The sequence below is a fragment of the Rissa tridactyla genome, chromosome 4 (assembly GCF_028500815.1).
Source record: "Rissa tridactyla isolate bRisTri1 chromosome 4, bRisTri1.patW.cur.20221130, whole genome shotgun sequence".
Lineage (NCBI taxonomy): Eukaryota > Metazoa > Chordata > Aves > Charadriiformes > Laridae > Rissa > Rissa tridactyla.
Window position 1 is genome coordinate 27,303,903 of NC_071469.1, and position 25,134 is coordinate 27,329,036.

The 25,134-nt window shown below is 41.8% G+C and overlaps 1 protein-coding gene across 1 annotated transcript in view; it reads right to left on the bottom strand.

Annotated features, from left to right (window-relative positions):
* The window catches only part of LOC128908215 (neurexin-3), a 431,350-nt gene that overhangs the window by 142,480 nt on the left and 263,736 nt on the right, over positions 1 to 25,134 (bottom strand). Inside the window, exons 4-5 of the mRNA XM_054197919.1 lie at positions 20,435 to 20,873; positions 14,995 to 15,378 (exon numbers count right to left, since the gene is read on the bottom strand). Coding sequence (XP_054053894.1) covers positions 14,995 to 15,378; positions 20,435 to 20,873 — 823 coding nt within the window. The remainder of the gene's footprint in view (positions 1 to 14,994; positions 15,379 to 20,434; positions 20,874 to 25,134) is intronic.

Below are 25,134 nucleotides of genomic sequence, written 5' to 3' on the forward strand. Positions count from 1 at the left end.
GGTGAGGAGTTGATATTCAGGCTTATTATCTTGGCAAAGGTCAATGGGTAAAACTATTTAAGGCTCCCTTCTTGTGTGCTCTGTAAATCTCATATCACTATCAAGTTAAATACATTCAGCCAATCCCTGACGCACCATACAAAATCTCATCATTTGTTTAGTGCTTCAAAAAGGGCAATGAATAATTTTACCATTTCAAGTCAAAGAAACTAGAAAGTTTTTTCCCCTTGAGTTGTTCAAGTATTATGGCATTTGATCTACAAAAGGTTGCTTGTATACCTCAAAAAAATCCAGCACTGTCTCTCAACAACTGCACAAGGATTGCATTAGTATTGCAGGTATAGAAAAGTAGCAAAAGACAGAAAGTCGCTGCTATTTTAGAAGAAAATCTCTGACCTTTAAGGATTTTTAATAAACATTGTGGGTCTGAGCAATGTTGTTCTTTTGGGGATATAAACTCAAGTTGTTAATACACAAAAGCAAACACTGCCCACGTTTCTGTACTGACAAACAATAAAATATTACGTGTTAATAGCAGTAATAGGAAAATGAGCTAGATAAAACAAAAATAAATATCAATCACAAGGTCAGGTTTTCTACCTATTCTCAGGGCAGGATGTCCATTAAGCTCAAGAAAAGCTATGAAACAGAAGGTCAAAGATTAACAAAAATTAACATTTTGCTGGTCTTCAATCTTTGTCATCCTAGAATCTGAAGTTCTTAACGATTAATGAATTTTTCACCTTGCAACCCTTCTATGACTTTGGAAAAGTCTCAAGTATCTGGGTTTTTTTTGCAGCTGGGGAAGATAAGGCACATAAAAGTGAACTTCTCTGTAGCGATACAGGCCAGAAAGAGAATCCCAAGGCATGTCGGTATTGTATACTTTTGTGAAGCACTGAATTAGTGATGTCCCATATATGTCAAGGCTTGTTTTGTGAGAAGCCCTGAATAAATTTGCTCCTTAGCCCAGCAGTGATGCTGAATTTACATGACACAACTGCCCATGCTCACACAGTTCACCTGCAGTTACTGCCATGGGGGCAGCAAGCGGATGGTCTCGCAGAGCGAACAGGACTGCACACGCTGTAGCAGTAGATAACATTTCCTTCATGTTCATTTGTTCCTTAAGTTAAGGCTTCTACAACTTCACTTTTGTCTTATAAGCACATCTTGGCTAACTTCCTCCATGTATTAGTTAGTTGGAGTTCCCTGGATTCTGGCCAGGCACGCAGGGAATGATAGTGGAGTGAGTGCAATGCTGGATAAGAGAGAGGCTGACCCGTGGGGAGCTGTACGGTAATCAGCTTTTCATTACCGCATGGCTGAAGGGCCAAAGCGATTCATCAGTGCTCTGCTGAGTGGGAAAACAGGAGAGGAGGAGAAGATGAAGCAGCTCGGGTTCTGATATGAATTATCTCTATCCTATCACAGTATACAAGTATTTATCTCTAGGAACTGCTAATCAAATATTCCAAGACTATATCACCACGTCTGTAGAGATCTGCGAATATTACTTGAGAGACATCAGATAGCTTTTTCAAGGTGGAAAAAGTAGCTTAGTGACCTAAGAGTCTAATGACTGAATTATCTGATATCTTAGATTCAGACATTTAAATCCCAGTAAAGTAAATGCAATCCCCTCAGCCCAGGTCTGTGGCTAATTACTTTTTTAATCTTGAATCTTACTGTAGGTAACTTTATTGCTCTATATCACAGTTTCCCAAAACATAAAATGATAACGATATCTATCTCTTTTTGAAAATACTCTGCATATATGCAAAAATGGCACTTTTTTGTATAGGATTATCATTCTGCACCCTTGTAAACAGTTGAATATAGGTTTATTTAGCTTATTCTGATAGCCAAAAAACAGGTAGAGAGGTCAGCAACTTACTGGCTTTCTCCCAGCTATGACCTTGCCTGTTCCTTGGAAGTTTGATGGTTCCACCATGTGTTATCGGTATGCAATGGTACAAAAATTCCCCCGAGCTCCGGCTTCTACAGAGAGAGGGCTAATACTGTGAGATTTGGCAGGCCCCACATTGCTATGTCAGAGAATAGCCTAAAATCCATTGCCAACGTGCAGAGACGGTCTCAAAAACAGTGTCAGATCGGTTACAGTTCATTGCCTGAACCCTTCTGTCTCACCTCAGTACTGAAGACATCTCAGTCCCAAACACAAACAAGTCTAACGCTAGGACCCTCGTATCTCCCCTCCCAGTTGTATCTGGGTGGTCCTCCTTCCTGCCCTGAAGCCCTCCTAGGTAGCCTTCACCAAGGAGTTGCTCAAGCATGTAACTGAGGAGCAATAACGAAGCAGGAAAAAACATAATATACAGCCACCTGCTGTGTACGTTATGTATAGTAGGCACCCAAAAAGATGCTGAATTACAGCTCTTAGCATGCACAATCTCTTCTGCTCTTAACAGGATACTCCCCTTTTCAAAGGATTCACATGGGAGAAGAAAGCTACAGGTGCCACACAGTTTTCATAGGAATTTGTTGATCAATGCTTTGATGAAGCACATTGATCAAGTGGATACATGCCAGTATCCCTCCCTCATCTGAGCAACAGTGTGTCTGGAAAAAACAATTCTCAGCAGAAGAGACATGGCAGCTGTTTCAAAGCTGCTTCTCCTGGAAGACTTACCGACTGAAGCCTGGCTGGTGGCATTGTCTAGGGTATGAACTGTAGGCAACACACACACACACACAAACTTTTATGGCTTCACTCAGAAAAAAAAAAAAAAAAACAGTGGAAAAGAGAATAGATGGGCTCAGCAAATGGTCCCCAGCCAGAAGGAAAAGACAAAAGGAAAGAGAAATCACAGCAGTATAAATCAACCTGGGGAGAAATGGCTAAATGAGGATGCTGATTGCTAATCTACATCCTGTCACTCTGACTTTTTAAGCAGGTTAGCTCAAGAGGCCATGTGTGCAAATGCAGCCCCATAAAAGCACTGTGTTTCCCACTCTCATCTGTATTCACAGCGGATCAGGTTTTCACTTTATGGCTGCAATGTTCTTGTTTCTTCTGCAGGTCCATTAGCACTGTGCACGTTGCACAGTCAATACCAATTCCACCCTACACTTTTCTGCCTTTTTTATTTGGACACGAGTCCTTCCTGTCTGCTGGATTCATTACTCTTCGACATGGCTATTTGTGGTGTTCCTTTATGTTTTGATTTTTTCTTAAAGCAGCCCAAGTGCCTTTGACTTTAAATAAAGAAATCAAGAGATAAAGCAAAACCAAAGCAAGACATTTAAAAAATAGCATGATAAATGATTTCTGTTTCTCTTTACTCTGATCCTTTCTGGTTTGCCTAATTGCTTTACCCGGAAAGGTTGCAAGCTATAAAATGACACAAGAAAAAGATACCAGCCTTTTGTTTGACAAAGCTCTATTCGTTCCTTCCCTTGTCCCCTCTTTTCCCACACTCCAAGAAATCTTCCAGGACATTCCTTGCTCTTCTGCACCAGACAAAAAAGTGAAATTTGATCGGACTGGAAGGTGAGGTACCAGAAGGAACCCAGCAGGCTTAGGGGAATGGCTTACAAGCATTTGAACAAGATACTGAACTATGATGTTGCCTCAGAAAAGAGGTGGTGACAGAGAGCGAATCTCCATTCCGCGGAACTCTGGACAATCTCCACTCCCTTCACCAAGGTGGCTCATGGCAGCTCCTTCACACCATAGTGGTACTCCCAGCATCAGACTGGGACTGGTAAAAAGTGAACTGCCAACTATTACCTGTGCCTTACATTATCCACATCCTCAGGTGCCCAACCCTGTGTTCAACAAGAAGAAAAGCTGAAATTATTAAAAACACAGCTTTGAGGCAAGCACCTTGGCTGCAGTGCTAAATCATCCCCCACTAACTCTTGACAGGGAGGGAAAGGCTAAACCTCAGCACTGAGAGGTCTTCTAAGAGGACACAACAATCAAACGCAAATGCAGAATTAAAGATTTGCACAAATTGGACAGGAAAGCTGATCATCGTAATCGGAGTAGCAGTGACTTTTGGGGTTTACATCAAAAAGTCGGACTGCAACGGAAGAGAACTGGGCTGGGGAGGTGGTAACAAAATGGTGAAAATCTGGATGTTTCCATGACTAGGCACTGAATTGTTAGGCTTCCACATCTAGGAACTAGACTCTATACACTACTGTAAGGGCTCTAGATCTTTTGAAATTTCTTAATATGTCAAGAGTCTTTCCTTTGACCTCATTTTTCTCTTCAATCACAAACACTCATGACAGAGAGATCTACAGAAAAAAACGCAACCAACCAATAATAAAACTATAAAATATTTGAGGTGGTTTCTGTATTCTTGCTTCCTTCTCACTATGAAGCAAGCATATGCCTTTTGCCAATCACTTGTTCAGGGGTAAATCTTGTCCTAACGTGGCAGATGATACACACAGCACAAACTCCATTTTGCTCCGCTCAGCTCAAACCCCCTTGCTGCGTTCCCTGGGCTGGGTGTGCTAAGCTGCCTCATGGCTCGCTCTGTCTTCAGCAGTCACACAAACAACAACAGAGAGGAAATCGAGCTAGAGAAGAACAGTTCCTCCCTTCACCACCCTACTTTGCAGCTCTACCAAAGACCGGGCAAGGTCAGGAAGACTGACCTACCTTCTAATCCCTAATGCAAATACTCCTCCAAGAGAGGAATAAGGTATATAAAGGACAGCTACTCTGTATATATTTCTCATTCTGAGCACAAGCCTAGGACTCCCACAGCTGTCAATCTAACATGCTTTCCAGCTGAGGGCTGAATTGTCATTTTCCATTTTTACTCATTTAATGAAAGGTAGTGGATAAAAATTCACTATTTAAAATACCATATTTTTCTTTTCTCAGCAGTTTGAAATGGGGCCTGCAGGTATTGCGGTAGTTGACTTAAAAGTCTGATTCCATATGACTCCATTTGAATCCTAAACTCTAGTGCTTTGATACGACTTCCAACAGAAATCCCCTCCAACCTGCCCTGTCCTTCTGCTCCCTTTAGCAGTCTTGCAACATGAAGGATTACAATTCTTCCTTGTTCAGAAACGGAGCTAAGTTGCTCACAAGAACACAAGATTAGGGTGGTAGGAAACCCCTACCTGAAGGGCCCAGGCTGATCTTAACAGGCAGAACTTCAGAAGTCAACAGCTGCAGGCCATAAAACATGGGAGCATCATGAGACCATCAGCATTCATTACGAGGCTGCTTTTCGTGTACATCCTCCCTGCTTTTGTGTCTCTTCAGTGCGATAACTTTTGCATTACTGTGATGGATATCTCCTGAGTTTTGCATTTTACCTGTCCACCTACTCACCGCCTATAATCATCACAAAGCAGGAAGTCACTCTGAAACTTGTATTAAGATTTGATTTATCAGGTTACAGTTTCCCTCTTCTGCACCTTATCTCCCAATTTTAACCTCCTTGTTCTCGATTACCCAGAAAAAAAACAAGGATGTTGATAAGGAAGCGAATAAAGATGATGAAAATTATCTTTCCTTTATACGTTCTCAGACCCTTTAGCAGAGTGAGTGAGAATGGATTCCCTCTGGAGAGCCATACCTTGGAGACCGGTACCTAGTGGTGGCAGATTCACCAGGACCACCATGTGAGCTATTCTGTGGATTAAATGCATGTGAGAGAAGGCAGACAAACCAAGCAGATCCGGATGAACCAATATACACCACCAAGTAGGACCTTTCCATGCTTGCGGTGATGGCTGTGCTTTTGCATATCCTTTTCATATCACATAATAGCCTCATCCAATCAATCAAAGTGTCCAAGGGCTGACTGCCTATCTTTGCATGGAGAGAGGGAGTCAATTAAGGGAGCATCATGAATGCCAAGTCTTTCCTCTCCCTCTGAGATGAATAGAGGAGAAGAAATGAGATAGAAAATGCACTGTGCCAGTGCCTGCCTTTCAGCTTGATAGCTTCAACTGGGCAAAGTGGAGAGATAGGGAAAGCTAATTTCACAGATAACATCTCCAAGGTCTATATAGTAATTTTAAATATTGGAAATAATTTTTCATGACAAATGAATCTACTTCATCCTGGCCACTTCCATCAAGATATTCCCATTAATTGCAGGGACAACCGGTAGTCTCAGCAGAAAACCAGTCTGATTCGAGGGTATGCAAAGGAATGGGGGTATGAAGCCACAGGGACTGAGATCAGCCACTGAGCAATAAGAGACTCAAAGACACCATGTAGTCTGAAGCGATTCTTCCACCCAGTGTCATCAGTTCATCTCTAGACACCTGACAGATCATAACAGACATGGTGCATACTCAAAGTAAGCAAGCCCATTCTGGATGATACATGTGACATGCCATTATGTGTGTTCCTGGCAGTTACCTGGGAAAGCGAGGATGAGAAGGCGAAAAAGTATTTCCTTTCTTCAGGGTGACTTACCACTTCAGACGATCCAAGTTTTAGTAAATTCTACCTTCCTCTGATACAGTGGGATTCAGGCAAGACTGACCTGCTATGACAAGCTGTCCCTTAATCTGAGAGTTACCTGAGCAGCATTGTGCCTTGACTTATAGACAGGGTGTATTTTGTGGCTTGTATTAAGGGGAAGCCATTATTCTCAGCTGCCACTTATAAAGCAGCAGACAAACAAATATGCCACACTAATAGTAGTCTTGTAGAAGAGGCCTATACTAACAAAAGTATAAGATGCTAAAAAGCGTTAGCCAAATGTTCATACTCATCTACCCATCAACATCTTTTTTTGTTGCTCAAGTGCTCTTTACAGGAGCTGACAGTAGCACAAAATCTAATACAGTTTTGTATAATCATATTTCTTGAACTGGGAGGACCTTCTGAAAGCTACACTCAGCAATAAACAGACAGAAACACAGAAGTTTAGAGAAAAACAGCAGAAATTATCTTCTTCTGTGCCATCAATTACCATATTCAGATGAGATAAAGAGCACCTGGAGTAGTAACAAATTCACATGCAGCATGGAAGGCAGGAGTGGTCTTAAATATCAAGAGCATATGATGATGGAGACAGGATGAAGAAACAGGAAAGAACACACAGACCAAAAATCATACCCATGTCATTATAAAATAGAGGAGAGACAATCAGTTGATTTTTATACGGTCTTGGAATTTCCAGCTGCTCAGGGAAGGCTGCTGGAGATTGTCACATCAATGAGACTCTTCGAAGTTAAAGTTCAACAGCCTAAAGACCATGAAATGATCTTTTCCCAAAGAGATGTAATCACCCTGACTGCAGAATTAACCGCACACTCTTCTGTACTGAGGATATCACAAAGGAATTACAAGGCAACAAATGCCATCGCTTGTCCTAGAAACAACATATATTCAAGAGTGGATTTTGACTGAATATAAACATCTATGGACAATAAAGTTACGATGAGTGGAAAGGATCACAATATAAATCAACAGAAATGAGAGACTCTGAAATTGCTCTTTCATATTGTTTCTCTTCCCTTACAAGCCTCACCTTGGCTACACTGTCCCTACTGAATCTAGCACAACATCTCATGAGCATCTTGGGAATTGTCTGGATGTTAGAACAGAAGTTACCCCATGGAAGGCAAGAAAAGGATGCAGAGATGGAGGATACATTAAAACCTAATATAGTAGAATAATCCAGCACTTACACAACCGATTGTAGCCTTCTGCTCTGACACCCGGTCATTAGGGAGATATGCGAGGGAGCTGAGCCCAGGAAGGCCAGGCCTGTGTTTCTTGAGCAGAATTGTGTACAGCATATACCAAAGTAGTAGCTGCTTGGGCCAGCCAGAGAGGGAACAGCCACAGGTTTTACAAATGGATTGATGGCAAGTGAGAAAATGAACTTTTCATACAAATACCCTTAGTAAAAGCTAACATGCCTCAGGTCATATTCAATGGAGGCTTTACTATAAGATTAGTGAGGAACACATTAAAATGGGTGTGAAGAGATTGTGTGAACTCTTTTTCTAAATTCAGGTGGAATCTTTTTTTCTGCAGTTTGCAGACAGTTTAGGAAATTGTACAATAGGGACCTCTCTGGTACCGGTAAGTCAATGAACGGATGAGCTCTAGAACAGACCTTCTGGTTTCTAATGTCTTTTACTTTATCTCATGAAATCATAAAAATTATTCTGATGTTTTGACTTTCCTAATGTCGTTGAATATTCAAGATCCAACAGGGATTAAAAGGCATTAAAACACTGCAGCAAAGACTTTTCTCTTAATGTGTCCAGCACCCCTGGGACCTGTCAGTCCTATAAGAAAATGTATTTTCAGCAATTATCTAGCATCACACTGCAGACTCAGAAGGTCTGGACAGTCCAAAAAGCATCAACGCATTTAACGTTTTTTAAACAAACCTTCAAATACATAATCATCACCAAGTATCTTCACTAAAATAAAAAAGAAATCTGTGCTGCTACCTGTGCTTGAGACAGCAAAGCATGCGGCACTTAAACCACGCAGTAAATGATTTTGTAGCATTTCTTATTACCAGTAATTTTACAACATCTCCGGTTATTGCATACATAATGGGCAGATGTGTGTTGTCATTAAGCTGTTCTTAGCAAACATTGCTATAAAGGTACTTGGCAGATAATAAAATGCGTAGCCCTCTGCTCAACATCAGCATTGCCAACAGCAGGTACATCGCCGCTCACAGTGTGCCACAAAACACAGAAAAAGCCTGGTTTGCTCAGGGTGTTAATCAGCCACCTGTGAGCAAACCCAAACAGGAAGGGACACTGATTCCAGCCCTTGGGAGGACAACTGCTGTCTTGCTGCAATGAACACTGCTCAGTAAAAGGAAAGGGCTGGAACAAGACTTTTTTTTTTTTTCTTTCTTACCTGGAAAAGACTCGGGCTATGTCCAGTTCTGAGCAATTAACTTCAAAGGTTTAAAATTTAAACCTCAGTGTCTTTTATTTCAGTCTTAAATGGACAGCAGTCTCATACCAACCTGCCTTTTCTAATCTTATCAGTATAGGCCTCTTAATTAAAAAAAAAAAAAAAAAAAAAAAAAAAAACCAAAAAAACCCCCAAATAAACAAACAACCACTCCACTCAAGGCAATTAAGTGGGAGAAAACATTAAAAAGTGAGCGATCAACAACATTTGATTTTCATTGGCCTAAAATAATCTGATTTTCAGTCATCTTTTGCTTTGTGTCCTTGCTGGGCTTTTGCCCTCTGCAGTCCCTCTCAGTGTTTCAGCAGAAGGAAGGTGTGCAGAGAGCTTTCGGGATCCGCAGAAGAACAGACCTCGGGCACCTCTTTGAGCCCATGGCATTTTCCCCGCAGCTGCAGAAAACAGCTAATGTGAATACAACACACATTCCTTTCCTCCTGCTTGTTTAATGCCAGGGGCTTTGGGGTCCTTTTCAGAAAAATCCATGGGTTGTGAGGAGGTACTTGGTTATCCCAGCAAAGTACATCATCCTCCGTGAGCCAGATCCCGACTCTGACCTCTATACACCCTAAGTGCAATTAACAGCGGGGGCGCACTGACATGATGCTGCAACTGCTGTCAAATACTAACAAATTAGAAGCCAAAGGGTACAGAAGACATTAGTACTTAAAAAACACTAAAGATGCTTCACAGTAGCTGCACCAACCCATCCTTCCCACCCCCCTGCATGTCTGTAGCAGTCCTCCAGCCCTTCTTGCTGACAAGACTTGCTACTCACCCTGATTTTTACTGGATCCAGTATGAGAAGGTAGTTACCATGCAACAGGAGGAAGCATGCTACCCATTGCATTGGAGGATCCTTTTTGTCAATTCTCCCAAAGCCTGCCCTACATCTGATTACTGAAGAGCATTTAGGAAACATTCCCGTGGGCTTTCAGATACGTTATGTCCTTTATTTCAAACTAACTAGCAAAACAGCAGATCTGTTGGAACAAGATACTTTAGAAGAGAGAGGCTGCACTGCAGACACTGTTCTCTGTTACTCTTCTGTAAAACTCTAAGATGCAAAAATGACTAAATACTGCCAAGAGTACAAGCTCCCAAGGTATTTTTTCCCTAATGCCCAACACACCGCAACCCACGACCTAGCAAACTCAGTACAAAGCCTCAATATGTACTTGCAATCATAACTTCCATCACAAATCCACTCCCTGTGCCTGCCATTCATTTCAGAGACACCCAAAAACTGGCTTTCACTTAAGGATTCTTTCTGGCATGATTGAATCTTGCTCTCCACCATACATACTCAGATATAACAGGAGAGCAGAGAGCTCAGGGAGCAGGGGGAGGCGAGATCGTTACCAGATTACAAGACACTCAGAACATCACTTGCAGGAGGGATTGTGTCCTGTCTATTAGCTTCTTTTCTATTTTATTTGCTTTATGCCCCCACCCCAAACAAGACATCCTCTTATTTGTCAGCCTGGTAGTCTTGGCAGTTTGGCACTGTCAGTTCCTTCCCAGCACAGACAGTTACCTTCTGGAGTGCAGCAATACTGAATTATCAGACCAGAATCTCCACATAATCAATAAAATGAGACAGGCAAATTAACAAAAGGAGGCAAGCAGATCGTGTTGTTGCTTTGAATTTCCCCTGAGAAGCAACCACCTCCATCCACAGACTGCACAGGGAACTTAGACATATAGCACAGGTCCTCATTGCCAGGCTTCTACATTTTTAATCTGAGAGTACTTATCCAAGGTATCTAAAGAAGGAGGTCACAATACTACTTGAATTGAGTTCCGGCCACTTGCAAAGCCAGCAGAGTTTTACTTCCTAGCATGGTGGACAGGCACACCATCGCTCCCTTCCAACAGCTACCGTGGAATCTCTGGAATATCAGAAACTCACCCAAATGCTGCTATGTTTATAGCATCTCCTTAATTTTAACCATGGCTTGAAAAGGCTCTTCTCACATATGATTTCCACCATTGTCACACTGAGTTAGACTGGGTAGCAGAGAACCATTATGGAAAGATGATAGAGAATGGGAAGCTCAAGGATTTAAGAAAATAAATAAATAAATAAGAGTTACCTGGTCAGCACAGACTCTGGTGCAAAGTGTGAAATGGGGACCACATCTAGCTAATTGCCAGCATTTGCTGCTGCCTTTGCTTAGCCTCACAGCCTGGCATTGAGCACTTCTGGCCCATGAATCCCATTGCACTTTCATCTCCTCACCCTTCTGTGTCACCTGCCACTGGCTATTGAGCTGGAGAGAAACACAGTCTCACAAGCAGATCAAGTGAAATGTGTGAAGACTGAGAAGAGTCTTGTTTAGCTGAAGTACTTTGTCTCAGGCTTTCTGAGGATTACACAGATGTCCATTTATTCTAGTTTCTACAGCAAGGACTTGAATGTAAGCATACCCGATAGAAGCCTTCATGATTTGTCTCCCAAGAATATTCTTCCCTAGTTAGTACAGGAAAAACATAGAGTTACTGAAAGAACTGGAGGAGTCCTACCAGCGCTTTTGACTCCCTGACATACCCTGCCTTGGGTGGGAGACACATCAAACATGAACTGGTCTTTGCCATATCTCACCCCATCTCTTCTATGCAATTTCAGTTACCCCAAGGAGGGACTATATTACCCTTAGAAGCTGCGACACTAAGACTGAAAACACTTTTGTCTGCTTACATCATGGCCAATACTGAATGATCGATTAGATACTGGAATTGTATGAATGAATTTGAGGCCTTGGCAGCAGTTGTCCATTCTGTGCCCTCTCAAACTGCAGCCACAGCAAGGTTTCTCCACCTGCACGGAAGTACTGCCTGAGCAGATCACTGCAACCAAAGTCTATGTTGCAGCCAGTGTAACTTGCTGAATACACAGAGGTGTTATTTCACTGACAGGACAAACTCCCACAGGCTTTAGATATAGGTGACACACTGAATATCGCGTATTTGTATTGTTTCACCATGAATAAAAAGAATCCAAACCTCTTTTCTAGCTATGAAACAATCAATTTCCTTCTCGAGTCCCTTTTAGGCATATAATGTCCTTTATATGGCAAAGTATAAAATGTATGAGAAATACAGCATTATAAACGTAGAAATGTTATACCTGGAAACGGGAGATAGACTTTACCATCAACAACAAATGAATCATTCGCTTCTCTCCCTGGAATTGTACGTATGTCTTGTGTTTTTAGTACCTTAAATAAATGTTAAGTATGTGCTTTGCTTTGTGATAAAGGGTGATTTTCCTGGTAGCCAACAGGCATAGAAAATTCTTTATTCTAGGCTCCCCTGAGCCTTTAACCCTTACTCTACATCTTGGGCTGCAAACCCCTTCCAAGAGTTACGCTCTTCTCTTTTAACAGGACAGAAGGCCAAGGACTGAGTAAAGAGAGTGAGACAGCCCTTCTTGGATAACAGATAGCAGACTGGAAAAGTGGGTCAATACCTGTCTCTTATTAAAAGAGCTAGCCTGCTCCTTCTTCATTCCTCCCCTTACGCACCAGCCTGGCTCCCCCCAGTCCTGTGGCAGCCCTTTAGTCACTACGCAGAAGTGCCGCTGTGGCATGGCAGCATCTCTCACTTTGATTCCCTTCCCAGTCTCCATCTCAACTTTTCCAACAGTATTTGGATCACAGGCCAGCTGAAGTCAGGAATTGCAACAATCCTTGGGTGTCAGACCATGAGAATGAAAAATATCATTGGTAGCCTGCAATACTTTTGTTCATGGAGGCAAAATGACTGTGCACTAACGCAGTTGCCTGATACCAAGTAGTTGTATCAGAGCAGTATGAGGCTGCTATGTAACACCACAATAAATGTTGTGGAGTCAAATACACTTCAACCTGCACAACTCCTTTCATGTATCCAGTCTACAAATATTTATTCCCTGTGAGCTGCTTCTCGCATTGCCAAGGAACATGAAAGCTATGTTTTGCCTGACGCTGGGCCTACGCTAGTAAGGGGTTTGTACTTTCTAGTTATAGACAAAATGAGTTTCTCAGGATTAGGACCTCTGCATATGTCTTTTATGTTGTCCTGATCTACAACATCATTGTTTTGATAACCTCAAATATGCTCTGATTCTAACACATATTTATTAGGACCTCAAGCTCCCATGCTGGTAGAACATGCATTCATACATGTATCTTCCTTATTCATACTGGTGCTGGCCAGAGCATGACCAAGTTACAGATCTCAGGACAGACTTGAGATTCATTTCTCTTAAATGAAAATGCTTACGTGCTCTTACCCTACTGATTTCTTTTCACTGATGATAAAAGGAGTAAAAGCCAACACCATAGATATCTAAAGGTACACCAGATGAATCCTGTTCTTTATGTTATGTCAGGAGATGGACATGAGAGAGAGCCCAGAAAGTCCTGAATCGCAGAGTTGGTCACTCCTAATACTAAAGACAGACCAAGGGCAAGAATAACTGCAATTTTGTGGGGGAACAATAATGTGTCCAAAACCTAATCACACAACAATTGGCCAAAACAATTCCCAAAGCTGTGGCTGAGAAAACCTCTGATGTTTTTCGGAATCTTCTATTCCAATGCAGTCTACAAGAAAGAACTGCTGAGCTGACATTGCCATAGCCAGTGCCCATGAATCTTACATTTTCACCCATGTCCTCACAGCATGGGTGGCACTGTTGATGCTTCAGCTGTTTTAAGGACCACTGGCAATTAACTACTATTGCTGCTTAGGGCATCATGCTACAAATTGCTGGCCGTGAGAAGCTTTATGAATGATCATAGATCTTGTGCTGTAAAACCTAAACAACCCATCCATCCAGTCTACAGGAAGAAATTTGGTCATTAACAAAAACTTCCTGCAAAGAAGAGAATCCTCTGGAGAGTGAATGAATTACAAATCTCCATTCTGCCTAATATTTTATGCAGTGTACCTAACTTCCACGTTCTTTCTCATAAGTGGCATGGTACTACGATCAATAATAAAAAATGCACAGGGGGACACTGAGTAGGAAAGGAGCTTCTCAAATATTTATGGCAGAAGCTCAAAAATATCTGAATTTCCAATGCTAAGATGCTATAACCACTAGCCTATGGTGACAAGTAAGGTAATAGAAAGAAGGGGCTGAAATCCCCAAGTGCTAACAGTTTACAGGTAATTCTTGGGTGTACTGTGAGTGCAGTTCAGCCAGAATGCAGTGCTAATGGCTAAATATTAACAGAAAGATTAGTTTTGATATAAAAAAACCCACCCTTTAGGAAGTATTTTCTTTTCTCAGTCATCTTAGCCCATCAGTTTTTTTTTAAAACCATTCACCTACCTCATTCTGAGGGTGGCACCAGCACAGTAAGGATAACAACAATTAATGGAACCACCTGGTATTTGAGAAATATATAGCTCAGATATCCCAATTAGTAAATTCCTTTCTATGTGGCCTAGAACACAGACATTTTGCTTGCCTGTACCAGCATTACTTGTGCCTCCAATCATGTGTCTTTAAATCACCAGTGAGAAGGAATAAAAATAAGATGCAGAGCATCTCCAAACATCTCCTACAGATTTGCCTTATCAGAGGCGAACTTGGAGACATGTTGCTCTTAACAGTTTTTCTTAGCTGGTTTTACCCATAAACAGCCATCAAGGAAATCCTACCATGAAAAAAAGAGGAAGACTAGACAGAACTGGGATACATCATCAGTCCCATGCAAGAAAAATCGTCATAATTCAAGTTCACACTTGGTACTGTTTCAAGTAATTTGCCCGAGACTTCTGGCATGCAGCATCATTTTCTGCCTTAGGAGACAAACCATATTCAGTCAAAGAAATCCTGGAACCTGAAGACAAGGTCTTCAGAAGGCTTAGGGAGCGAAGTGGCAGATGAAGAAGGCAAGCTCACGAAATGAAGGTAGAAAAGACTGGAAGGAAATGATCAGAGAAGAAATCTTTCTTAGCGTGGGGACTGGAACTTAGCATTGGGAAGACCAACAAGGGCAGGGGAAAGTTTCATGGAAAAATTGGATTTTGTTCTAGTCCTCCTGCATACTTTCATCTCTGTGTAACTGAGGTCAGGAAACTCAGCTTACCTCGCTCACACGTTCTACCCCAATAGCCGGTGCCAGTGCAGTCACAAATGAAGCGGTTCCAGCCATCCTTGCAGACTGCATTATTCTTACACGGATAGCTGTCGCACTGCTTGGTGCTGAGGCGGGAGCAGGAGGACTTGACGCCTGCAGCATTCTGCGCCTCTGCCAGCTGCCGGATGTTCTTGCTTCGTCCATCGATGAACAAGTCTCGGATACAGCCGACGTAGCCATAGTTCAGCATTGCTGTCCAGAGCTCTGTGGGAAGGATGAGACCTGCCCGGTTCTCCGGCAGCCCACCGAGGTACATGTCGCCTTCCAGATCTAGAATCTCACTCTCCCCACTAGCGGTGAATGGGGTGCGTCTGCTGTTCACTGATATAGTACCTAAATGAGGAGGATAAGGAGACATCAACACTTTCAGTAACAGACTCAGTCTAGTTCATTTTTTTCCAATAACTGAGTGAGGTTCAGCGCAGGAGAGTGAAGGCAGCGTCTTCCACACAGCTCCCTCTCCTCTTGAACCACAGACCATAAGTACCTCCATGCAGTGACTGATCATCACGTGTCTGTATCCCAACTATATGGTCACAAGCAAAACAATGCAATGGCTAAATAATAACATGTAAAAACTGAGCATCATTCAGTGGTATTCATCCAGCAAAGCACAGACTTACTGAGAACATACAGGAGTTGGATGGTATCAGGATTGGAGAGAAAAAAAGATAAGTAAAAGCATATTAATCCACATTTGTAGCTCTTCCAGAAAACACTTAATCAGTACATCCAAATCTGGAGTTGGATAATGGAACTAAATAGACCCCCATCAAGTTTGTAGATGACATCAAATTGGGGAGAATGGCTGATGCATTGGAGGAAGCACAGGGCTACCATTCAGAGAAACCTTTACAAGGTAGAGCAAAGGACTGATATAAATGTTTGATGTAAACCAACAACAATAAATACAAAGTCCTACACCTGGGGCAGAATAACCTCACACATAAGTACAGGCTGGAGACCAGCTGGCTAAGGAGCAACTCTGCAGAAAAGGACCTGGGGATATGCGGACAATAATTTGAACACAAGTCATCAGTGTGCACTCGCAGTGACAAGAGACACTGATCACACAGGTTGCAGCAAGGGAAACTCCAACTCCATAGAAAGGAACATTTTTCACCATGAGGGTGGTCAAAAGCGGGAACATAAACCTCAGAGAGGTCCTGGGGTCACCGTCCTGAAGGCATTCAAAACACAACTGGACACGACCCTGAAGAAAGCATAGATTTCGGCAGAGTTTGGACTAGGAATCTCCAGAAGTTTGTTCCAAAATAAATTACTCTATGGTTTTACAAAGAAAGTTAAGTATTCTATTTCACAAACAGGAAAATCGAGGTAGAGAAAGATAAAGGTTATCTCTGAAGAAAAGTTATTATGAAATCCATAGCAGCTTCCATATACTCCAAGCGAGATGTCAGCATATTGCACTGAGGCCATTCCTATATATTTCAAGAAATTGTCCCAGCACATAAAATAATCCGAACATATAATACAGAAATATAATCAGAATGCATGAAAAAGATGCAGAGAAGTGAAGTGACTTGTTTAAGGTCAGACAGTGCACCCAAAGAGAAAAAGGGAACATAACGCAGGTCTCACATCCCAAAGCAGCGTACTCTTCAGAAGAGCATTCAGCAGCTTTCATGATAGGGACATCTGCCCACCAGACACTCAGCTAAAAATCAGCAATTCACTCTCCCTGGCTATAAATCACTGCATCCAACTGCCTTGTCATTAAGATAGTCTGTCCTCAGAGACAACTATCCGAGCTTTAAGATTAATTCCACATCGTTGCTTTTTTATCAGACACCCCTACGATAAGGTGGGAGAGTTTAGTTAATAGAGTTAGCTCTATTTTGTGTCTTCTGTGAGAAAGTGGAGTCGTGTACACATGCTTTTTCTTCAGTTGTAATAGGTGTCTTCTTAAAGAACAGCACGTATGACACAGATACAAGGTATTTCATGTGTGTGATGTTCAGTAATAATTTAGGAATAATGTCAGAGGCAGCAGAGTGCCAGAAGCAACAGAGGCGTTACAAATTAAAGGCTCAAAGAGAACCAAGGTTATTTGATGAATCATTTTCTAAGAACAAGCTGCAGCACCACATTTTCCCTTTTACAAAGTAAGAAAAGAGAAGATGTGACAATACACCTACAGTCATAAAGGCAGCATGTCCCAGAGCCACAGGATCACAGCCCCCCTTCCAGCATCTCCGCTGTTACTTCTCAAAAGCAGCATGTGGAATACATATTACTCAAAAAGACTAGAACAAACCAAAATATTAGAGGGCTGAGGCCCAGACAGCTGCTACTATGGAGAAAACAAACACCACCTCACAAAAGCCACAAAGGTAAAGAATCCCCCCAAAAAGAGAAGAAATACCGGATATACCAAGGCAAAGTGTAAAACCTGGAGAAAGAGCGTGAGATGATGAAAGGAAACAGGCTAGACAGCAGCCTAAACTTTCTGCCAGTGTTTTGTACCCTGCTACTATTCCTGTAAGGAGATGGCACTAGCTTGGATGCACAGCACTTTTGACGAAGCTGCTGAAATGGAGAAGTTCTGAATTGGCCCTAAGAAGGAGCAGTCACATGAGCTAACTTTTTTTCTTCCACCCCCCAATCCCATGTTTGCGACTCTGTTCAGGTAGATCAAATCCCACCTTGAGAAATCAGAAGCATCTAAGCATCTCCTTTCCAGTCCCTTAGGCACTTCATACCAGGCTACAGAACAAACAGACCAAAAGACCACAGTTCCTGAGGGCAGAGCTGGTATACAAAGCAGTGCAGTGATGCAACTGTAGACCAGACCTTCCAGATAAGATTTTTAGTGTCTGAGTGGGTGGGACAACATGTGTGTTTTGTAGCTGATGACCAGCCAAAAACGTTGTCTTGTGTAACATGCTCAGTCTTCCCCAGGTAGAAACTGTGGCACGTTTTGTAGACGCTTTGTAGGAGCTTTCCCCAAGGATGGCAAGTTTACAGGACACTAGGTGTCCGTGTCCACGCTGTCAGCTTCTGTCAGAGCAGAGAGAAAAAACAGCTTTTGTTGCTCTGGCAGCCAACGCAGACCAAAGCATACACAAAGCCTAAGGGGACTAGAGGTGCCAGAGGTTATTCCAGCATGACTGCCATGCTTCCCCAGCATTTGCGCTCCTGCCTTAGTATATTGCAGTAGTCAACATTTGGATTTTTAGGCTATTTTACTAAGCTCAGCAGAGCGTGAAGTTTTGGACTGTTACAGAAATGGGAAGAAGAACGGGAGAGATGACACCTAATAAAAGCCTGGCTGCTTTAGTAATGAGAATCAGAACCTCTAGATCGCTAGCTCATTAAACCCAAATGGCTGTTTTGTAGCCTACATTAAGTAAGTTCATTATTGCAGTTCAGTTTCTAGATGACAGGCATCCACATTTTAAAAAATAAAATAAAATAAAAATCTTCAAGGTGTAACCGTTCTCTGGTCCACACATGGGAGAAAAGCCAAAGACTAAACAAGAAAAAATCCTGAACTTACTTCTCACACCTATCAAAAGTACCACTGGATAAGAGTAGTTGACACTTGCTAAGGGTATGGTGTGAAGAAATCAATGCCAGTATCCTGGTTTTCTGGGGAGACAAGACATCAGTCACTAGGACCATTAACCCAGTACTCATCATCAGCAGAAAATGCAATTGTAAAAAAAAAAAAAAAAAGAGAAGACAAGAACATTCAAACCTCTTAATTCTTGTCGAGCAAAGAGCTTTTAATTCAAAATCTGTTATCTTTAATCAGTGTCCAGAACATCACAAGCCTCCCTGCCAAGCGACAAACAAGTCGGTCCTGCAGTCTCCGTTCACCGAGTAGCAGTGCTGTCTGTCACACCCTCCCAGTCCAAATGAACATGTGCCCTCTTCCTAGGTTTTTACAAACTTAGCAGAGAGGTTAGTGTCATTTCTGTTTATTCTCCTTCTGCAGCTGCCTCTCCAGGGACCAGACAGTCCCCAAGTGAGCAAGCAAAACCGAAGGCAGTACTGAATGAAACTAATTGAGTTTATCCTTGGAAGGTAATTAAATTTTAGCAACTCTAAAGAAATCAAAGCTACATTTATTTATTTATGGCTTCCTTTATAAAATGTTCCTATCGATGTCTTTAGGAGATAGCAATATATAACCACAGATATTAAGTCCTAGTAGAGCACTGCACCATGCCAAACACAAAGAAACTCCTCACGTGATCAAAGTAAAAACTAGCTTCAGGGAAAGACCTGTAAAAACAGCTTGGCTTTGCATGGTATCTAAAAGTCAGCTCTTTTGAAAACTCAAGGGAAGCAAATTCTAGCACTGCGTCCTCTCTACTGATGGCATTCAGCAACTGGAAACATAAAATTAGGGACCTAAAGCTATCATCTGGAGATCACCAGACAAATCCCAAATCCACTTGCAAATGTAAGCAAAATTCCCTTTGAAGGGATATACAGCCAGGCTTTGAGATCCCAACAGTTCAGGAAGAATTCAAGTACAATTGTTTGCAAATTCTCAAGATGAAGTTACAGTATTTGATCATTTTTGTTTTCCTTAGACAATTTCAGAGTACATCATGAATATATTAGCTTAATATCCAGAACTAGAAACAAAAAAACCCCACCTCTTGGTAATTGCATGGTAGGTATATTATTAGAAATAAACTAAACCACATTTTTACAGATAAGAAGCTGTGAGGAAATAAAGGATCTGACTCAGATATTAAGACTAGAATTTGGCATCCAAGAGAGAGTAAGGAAACCTAACTGAAAACTACAAGATACTAAAGAAAACAGAACAGGATGAAAATAGGATGAAAATGTTGATTTGTTGACATAATTTTGTCACTGGTTGTGCCCATTACTTTTATTTTCCTCGTGACAAGACCCCAAATCCCTGCTCTTTAAAGACACAAGATCCAGGACAAGATGGTAATATTAGGTCACAGCAATAAGTTTCATTTGGTTTCTACTAAGTTTTCTTTTTGAACAGAGATCCAAAGTCGATCAGTAAGAATTTCTCAAATCAAGAACTACATAATAATGGTTCTGAAGGATCTTAAACCTTACTGTGGCCTACAAAGAAATCTTCACTATAATTATGCATGTAATTGCAAGGATAGGTCCAGAACATCTAAAGACTGTGAGTAAAATATTAATAGACTGTCTCTGTGATGTGCTATCTGAAGTTCACACTGAACATTTAATGAAAACCTAGCCATTCACATCTTTGCTTTGCTGGATAAACATCACTGGAGTAACACTAAGTTTTTGTAAGAAGGTGACTCATATTTAACAGGTTTTGAGGGTTCTGAGAATTAATACACAGCCCTAGGTCTGGATCTGAAAAATGAATCTACTTAAGAAAAAGTCATCACTCTACCCGATCTTCCATCTCGTTGAATATCCACATGATACCACTCTCCATCATTGGCTTTCTTTTGGGTGGCCTTGACTTTAATGGTCCCAGAGCCCATGTCCAGCAGCAAGTAGAGGTTCCCATCTAGAAGCTCAACTGCAAAGAAGTCTACCTTTGTATTTTTCTGGCTCCTGGCATCTTTCCTCTCCTGAGGCTTGCCATGGGTGAAAAGGATCAGTCCATTGGGTTCAGTGGTTCGGAAATCAAATGAGATGGAGCCCATCCTTTTGGTATTCCATTTAGGCAGGCTAATATAGGCCTCAGGTGTCTCAAAGCTGATGGGATCCAGTGTGGCCACATTCTCACATACGAATTTCACTTCCCCGTAGATCTTCATCTTTGTATCACCAATCCGTGCCAAGCGAGACAGCTCCAGACGAATGTCGTTATTCTTATAAACAACCTGCCAGACACAAGGAAAAATACCATACATCAATCCTGCATACAGTACAAATACCCCAATTACTTTCAGCCAAAAGTAAACTTCTCCCAAAAGGCAGTGGGGACCAGAAAGGAGACCGTGCAAGAGTCTGACATGATGACAGAGGGAGAGAGGACCGTGTATAGAAATGACAGCAACGGGTACTTGGCAATGACTATAGATCAGATAAGCAGGCAGAAGAGAACATTTAACTGAAGGACAGTGAGAACAATTAACTCTGCCACAGACCCACTCTGCTGTAAAAGCTTTTGTACATAAAATACAGTGTGTGTCTGGTATCATGCTGTTATATTTGCATAAATCCCATACAAAATACATAACAAAGTGTAACCTCCATGTCCATCTCTGCTAGCCACAGTGGGGAACTCTGTACCACCACTGTCATTTCTCTATTATTCCTATAAGCCCACTTAACTACTAGGAGAGAGATGCAAAAAAAAAAAATTTAAGCGAGTTGCTGTGAACTGTTGGTGATTGCCCTGTGGCTCCTGAAGAGCTACAAGAAAAAATAAACAAAGTCTTAAAATTTCTCTGACCAAGACATCTTAGGCACAAACTTGCTACGGAGATATCTGCACAGCTTACCCTCGCTTCAAGAAACCTACGCTCTCCATGCTAACGCATAAAAGCCTGTACGTATTCAGTGCCTGGACTCTTACTCTCTTTGGGTGAAGGACCAGAACTCTGGTCTCTGTTGCTACGTGGATGGAAGTTTGCCACGGGAAGAGTCCCAAACAGGCAAGCACTCCTGGAGCATGCCTGGCTTGCTCAGCAGTCCAGACCTCCTCTCTTCTCTTTCTCATAGGTACAGAATTAATTCCTTGCAAAGAGGACTCCTCTCTGCCCCAAGCCATTCTCACACAGGCAGGGACTGGAAAAGGCACAAAACTGAAATATTTGTAAACCGTACTTCCTCTCAACCACCTTCCATGCTTCCTAAACCCCGAGCTGGCACATGAAGCAAGCAAAAGCATTTCTGCAACTAACACAATTTTGACTGAATTCGTGTTCTGCGACACTACTGAAGACTCTGATTTCTTCTAAGGAGTCGTTATTTTAAAATACTTTGTGTGTATTACATATAGCATACCCATACAGACGCATTTGATTTCTGCTTTCAAAACGCTAGCAGGATGAGTTGTCAGCAATTTGCTATGAAAAAAAGAAGGGAAAGGAGATACGCATTGTTAATTCTACAAATAGGAAAGGGAAGTCAGAGAAATGAGCGTGCAGTAAATATTAAAAGGCAAATGAGAGAGAGAATGAGGGACAAGCTTCTGAAGTAGGTAACCTCAGGATGAAAAATAAATTAAATCACCGTTCAACTCATTTGAGGCAAGCGAAGAATTTCCAGCTTTTGCTAAGCATTAAAGGAGAACTTCCCTAGTGCAGCCTGCACAGCATCAGATTTTCCTTTTGCAAAGGCAAAACACCCTACATCAGAGTGAAAGGAGAAGCCAGCTGTTAATTCCCATTTGAGTTATGGCACAAAGCTGTAGTTCCTCCCAGCAGAGGACAGTATTGACCCACAATAGCTGCTTTTGCTCCAGTTCCCAATAAAGCACCCTGCCCTCGCACAGGCTTCAAACACATCAAGTCTATTAATATCTGCAACAGGAATAAAATACATTTTCGATCTGTGGGACGGTAGTAGTTTCATTCTACGGATTAACCATGTCAAATGCTCTCGCTAGACAGATCATACACCTCCTTCCAGTGACTCAGCAAGGCTGTGTGCTACAGCCTCCCCCTCTTGCCAGGCAATGAGGTGCACCTCAGCCAGACAGCATTGATGAGCTGCAGCTACCTTTGGATGCAGGAAAGGCCGATGTAAGAAGCTTGAGATGTACTCCATGCACACGGAGCTATCTGGACTGCCCAGGGCTTCTGCACATGCTTTGTGCGTGCAGAAAGCCCAGTGCTTTCCACAAAGACTAGTTCGGAGCACTGCATGCACTCCTGGCTCTGCGTCTCAAAGAAACAGAGGAGCTGAAGGTACAGAGGGAAATAAATAGTACAATTAAGAGGGAGGAGCAGGATGCTTTATAAGGATAGCCTGAAAAGGCCAGGGCTCACATTTGGAGAGGTCTGAGAAAAAATATGACTGAAGATGGAGAAGGTTAATGTAGAACTAACTGCTCTTTGACAAATCCAGCAATAATAGAACTAGAGGCACTCGTTGGAACTTGTAGGGTATCAGTTTAAAATGGATTTTTAGAAGTACTTATTTACACATAGGGTAGTGAACTTCTGGAACTTGCTGCCACAGAAGGTTGTGGAAGCAGAGAGCATCAGCAGGCCCAAAAAGAACAAGCAAGATAAATGGACAGCAAGTCCACAAACTGATATTAAAGGCAAAAGGAAGGGACGGACCTTCTAATAATCCTAATCCAATAACAATGGATGTTGTGGGAATGTAAGGGGAATGCACACTGATAGCAGCCACGCTCACGTGCTCTCCCTAAATAGCACTTCACCTGCCACTGTTGCAGGCAGAATAATGGCTAAATGGATTGACTGTTCTTCAGGCCCACTAGGGCTTTTCTCATGTTCTTAATGAATCTACGTGTATAGTAAGTTGTGCACAATCTACTTCTTATCCCACTGCAGGGACAGCCTGGAAAAGAGGGTAATTGGAAATGGGTTCCTGTGGACAAAGTCCTTCTGCCAGCACATACACGTGGGACTCCTTGACTGGTACGACTTTGGCACAACACTGCATTTTTGGTTTCACCCCAGTATGGAGTTGCTTTGGTGGGCAAGAAAATGCCAGGCTTGAACAAACTGTGACTTTAATGATCCTAACATAGGAGAACTGCCCCTATAGGATACTACTAGCTGTTGCACAAACCAACACTCCTCTAAACTGTATCTTGACCCAGTCTTTCCCCACATGAGATGAGCAGACTCGAGTAACAATTCCCATCTCTTCTGGGGAAATGCAGAGGGTCTGCCTCTGGGTTTATCTGGGGTTTGCTGCAGACTGTCTTGTACCAGGGTCTTGCTGCAGACCATACACATATGGTCATACCAGTACCACGGCTGGAGAATCCTTGAGACAGAAGACTTTCAAAGGATCTAGAGAAAATTACATGGAGTTAATTGTAACCTAGAAAGTCACTAACAATGGAGGATCTGAGAGTGAGTTTGAAAGAAAGGACCAAGAAAGCAAGCACAAAGGAAAACCTGGGAAAAAGAGGAGAAAGGGTGTTGAATAGGTACAAGAGTTCTGAATTCAATCTTTTCAAAGAAACAGATCCACCTCAATCTGAATCTCTATTATTCAAGTGTTTGCTGTTCTACATTATTTTCTTTAAAAGAACCTAAACCCACAACCTAGCTGAAGAAATTTAAAAGGCATCTATGTTTAAGGAAAAAAGTACAAGTGTTCACACAGCTGACTTGAGGTATCATTAACAGCCACATGCGGACATCAAGATCTTGATGTACAATCAGGTACATCTCAGCACTATAAACAAAAGGATAAAAATAATCCTTGGATGTAAAACCAAGGTGAATCCTGAGCAGGAAGAGAGAGACAACAGCATCTCTGGCTTGGACAATGAGACACTAAGGCAGCTTCTGATACCCACAGTTCAATTGTTAAACCAAAGATTCAAGAATGAGAAACAGGAATATAATTAAATGACTGGAATGCATGTCCCATAGTGAAGAACATTCAAATTCAGTCTGTTTAATAGGTATAGGTTAAAGGGTGATTCGATTACCATCTACGAGTACCTGTGCAGAAAATGGAATTTGGCAATAGAGAGCTCTTCAATCCATGTGACAAAAGAATAATGGGATCTGGGGGCTAGAAACTGAAGTTAGAGAAATTCACATTTTAAAATATTATGACTTATTTTTATATGAGGGTAATTTGCTATTGAAATAAGATACTACAGGTTATGGTGTGTTCTCTGCTAGTGGCAAACTTTAAATTAAAATAATATCTTGTTTTCTCTAAAAGACATAGTGAGACAGGAATTAATTATATAGCAAATCAGCCTAGATTATCATAATGGCTCTTTCTGGCCTCATAACCTATGAATCTCTGTGTTTTAATGAAATCAACAGATGCTTCAGTGCAGTTTTCCAGGATAGATGAATCACATCCTTCCCAAATGTTAAAAATGCCTGGTAAAGAAGATGCTTATATCAATTCTGGTCTGACTTGCCACCAGTGCTTTCAGTGAGGCTTTTTTATACGTTTGTGATCCTA